General features: G+C 24.3%; 1 protein-coding gene across 1 annotated transcript; it reads right to left on the minus strand.

Annotated features, from left to right (window-relative positions):
• Positions 1–803: 803 nt before the first annotated feature.
• Positions 804–1761, minus strand: OCT59_009600 (uncharacterized protein; the record flags this gene model as incomplete). The annotated part of the gene is made up of 3 exons (XM_066133691.1): positions 804–1107; positions 1241–1419; positions 1513–1761. 3 exons carry the CDS (start codon positions 1759–1761, stop codon positions 804–806), a joined length of 732 nt encoding a protein of 243 aa, XP_066000108.1.
• Between the last annotated feature and the right edge of the window lie 1929 nt (positions 1762–3690).

The following is a 3690-nucleotide window of genomic DNA, read 5'->3' on the forward strand; positions in this document are numbered from 1 at the left end:
CAAGCAGGGTCCTTGCAAATGATGGTATCATATTATGTATTCACAGTATAATCAGTTTAATAGTAATAGAATATGACAAAAAATAATTTGAAGATATTATATAATAAGGCCATGCAAAGTGATTGCAAACTTAATTTTTCAGTACTCGTAATATAATAAGTTTAAAAATTGATCTGACAACCAGCTTCAAAAAATTATATATATAAAATTCATATGAAATTTTTTTTAAAAAAATTTTGAACATTCTTCATGATATGCTGATAGTAGAGTTCATCAAAAAATTCAAAGTATATTTAAATTATCAAATCCTGCTCATTTTATTAAAAAATTAGTATATAACTAGCCAGTATTTTTTTTTTTTCAGTACCCACCACAGAACACGGGACTGACGGGGACAAATTCGAGCGTATTAATTAATAGCATCACGGGATCAATGATCAGGGATCGGAGCATATTATTTTTTAATATTAAAATAATTAAAGATCGTAAATTTTAGAAATGTAAGAATGCATTTGTTTATACGAGATTATCATAAATGTTGTAAATCATCATTAGAATAATGAAGAAAAATAAATTGTTTCATTTGATGTATTGTTTTAATTTTATTTATTATTTAAAAAAAATACAATAAATTAAAAATTAATGTGAAAAATTTTATATATTTAATAAAGGAAAATAAGTTTAATGCAATCTCCGATACCTTTTTTGTTTATTATTAACTTTTTTATGCTCAGCAATTATATGGTTAAAAATATATATATATATATTTTTTTAAAAAAGAATAAGAAAATAAATTTTATTATTTAAGTTTCACTAGAGGTTTCGTTTTGGGTCATGGTTGGAAGGGGGTTTTCTTGTAATGCGGATGCTAGTGATTGGCTTCGAGTCTTCCTGGTGGAAGATAGTTGTGAAAGTGTAACACGACCTCTTTTTAAACGTGGTGTAGATCCTCTTGGTGTACGAGGTGTGTTCCTTGAACTTGTTGACTCTTGGTTCAACCATGGTAGATTAATGGATTGAGCAGACGTATTAGGTCGGTTGCTAGAAATTAGTGATATATCATCTAATTTCAAGATATGTTTCCCAGGTATAGACTCTTCAGTTGTGCTGGTATCTATGATGGATTCTTGATAATAGAGTAGGCCTGATAAAAATTGCCATCGTAGATCTCATGGTTTGATTGATAGAATTAGTTTTATTGGCCAAATAATTAATATTTGAATTATGTCTCATCTCTAACCAAAAATCCTTTGGTTCTCTATTTCCAAGATTTTCTTCCACGTGAAAGTCAAGAACAGATTCGTCACCTACATTTTTAACAGTTTGAGTGGTCAAACCCGTCACCATTATGTTTATGCCTACAGCTGGCATCATATCAAAATCAAGACTTGGCATAGGTTTAATTGATGTAGCGTTGACCTATTATTTCAATTTTTTCAAAATTAATAATTTGATACTAATTTTTATTTTATTTTAATTTTTGTTTTTTGAACTAAAAATAAGTAACATTACCGTGTACCATCCATTGCAGGCAATAAATTTACCTCTCAAGTAAATTACCTGGCCATTTTCAAATTCTTCAATTTGTGTATCAATTTCTTTATCCAATGGAACAAACGCTTTAATTTTTAGATATATGATTTTGGTTGGGTCTTCATCACTCAGTCTGGATATTCCAGTTATTTCTTTTATGCTATATTCCTTTGTCGACCTCTGGGTTGAATCGTGAATGTAGCATATCGTACTCAACTTTGCTGGCATTAGAGATATAGGAGGTAGAAAAGATATTGTAATTTTTTTTTTTTAAGAATAAAACTGTATATTTGAAAAATATAAATATACGTTTTTTTTTTAAGTAAAAAAAAATATCAGAGTATTTATATACGAATATTCAATAGATGAAATGATAATCGGGTTTTAATTTGAAGAAAAAAAAATGCAAAATGTATGAATTTACGACATGAAATTTTTTTATTTTTATTTTAATTACATGAAATTTTTTTTTATTTAAAAAAATTAAAAAAAAAGACTTAAAAAAAATGTTTCAATTAAAATATAAGGAATTCTTTTATTAAAGTTTTTAAAAAAAATATGATAAAGAGTGGATTCTTTTTAATAATCATTCTTGCACTCCAGAATAAAGTTTCATTTTTTTTAAAAAAAATTTTTATTTGATTTGATTAACTAAAGATCTATTTTTTTTTTTTTTGATAATAAAATAAAGGAGTCTGATCGCCGCAAAAAAACCTATTTTAGGATTTTTTTTTTTTAGAAGCACGAGTAATTTATGTAATATTGTAATTATTTAAGCCACATCATCCGAATCTTTCCTTTTTTTATATAGATAATATATAAAAATTTATATTATATCGTAAACAACTTATATATTTGGAAATAATTTATATTTTGATTAATGTAATATTTGTATTATAGCCACATCATCTGCCTTTTTGTAATTAATTAATTATTTATTTATACCTTTATGGAAATTAGAAGTCAAATAAAAGTCACGAAAAAAAAATTTGTTTTTATACCAGTTTTTTTACATGAATTTATTCGATTTATTTATTTATGTAAATGTAAAAATTATGAAATTATGAAATTTGATTGAGTAAATGAGTAAAAAAAAAGAGATAGGAAACAAATAAAGATCAGTTTTTTTTCTTTGATTTAAATTATTTTTTTTATGAATAAATAAATTTTATACTGTAAAATATATTGATTGATTGAGTAATGTGTAAAATTTTTATGAAGAAAAAATAATTTTTACGAAATATATTTTTCGTAATAATTTTCGTAATAAGTTAATTTTGAAAAATTTTTATGAAAAAAATAAATTTTATATTGCAGTAATATATGGGTTTATTTATTTTTACATAAATTGACAAATTTTATATTATATAATACAGTATATATTGAGTAATACGTAAAATTTTCTTTATTTTATTTTTTGTAAATATTGCATAATACATTGAGTAATTTTTTATATATGAAGATAATGAAGAAAATTTTTTTGATTTGTTGAATAAATTGATAAATTATATTGGGTATAAAATAAAATTTTTTTTTTTTTGCGTAAGTAAATATTGCGTAATACAGAGAGTAACCCGAAATTTATTTTTTTTTTTTAAAATGAAAAAAAATGAAGGAAAAAAAATATATATAGCCCATCGGTTCATAAGGAGGGAGGGTGGGCGTTATACTCTTAGATTTAGGATTCATTATTCTTATTATTAAATCTATAATCTAAAATCTAAGATATTAAATTCGCAGGCAAACTTTTCGTGTTGATCACAACCAAAAAAGAGTATACTTTGCAAGTGTTTTGATGATCGTTTGACCGGGAGTCTATGGGGCACATTATTTTAAAAAATATAAAAAAAAATTGTACCACTATATTTCAGAGAGTACGACAGATTACCGAATAGGAAAAGGCTATTGTCTGTTTTTTACTCTACGATAATATATGTTTATGATATATGGAAGAAACATATTGAAAAACACTTAATTTAATCAGTAACAATATTTAGCTCTGGACTTCATTCAACAATGGTATAAAATATTAACTTTTAGTTATCAATGAAAAAAATCTGATATGCACATAGAGGGAAGATGGTATATTCTAATAGAATAATATCAAAATTTGATTGAAGGAAAATCATATTACATCTCAGTGTAATTGTGAATAGA

This window comes from Rhizophagus irregularis, chromosome 17 (genome assembly GCF_026210795.1).
Source record: "Rhizophagus irregularis chromosome 17, complete sequence".
In the NCBI taxonomy this organism is placed as follows: domain Eukaryota; kingdom Fungi; phylum Glomeromycota; class Glomeromycetes; order Glomerales; family Glomeraceae; genus Rhizophagus; species Rhizophagus irregularis.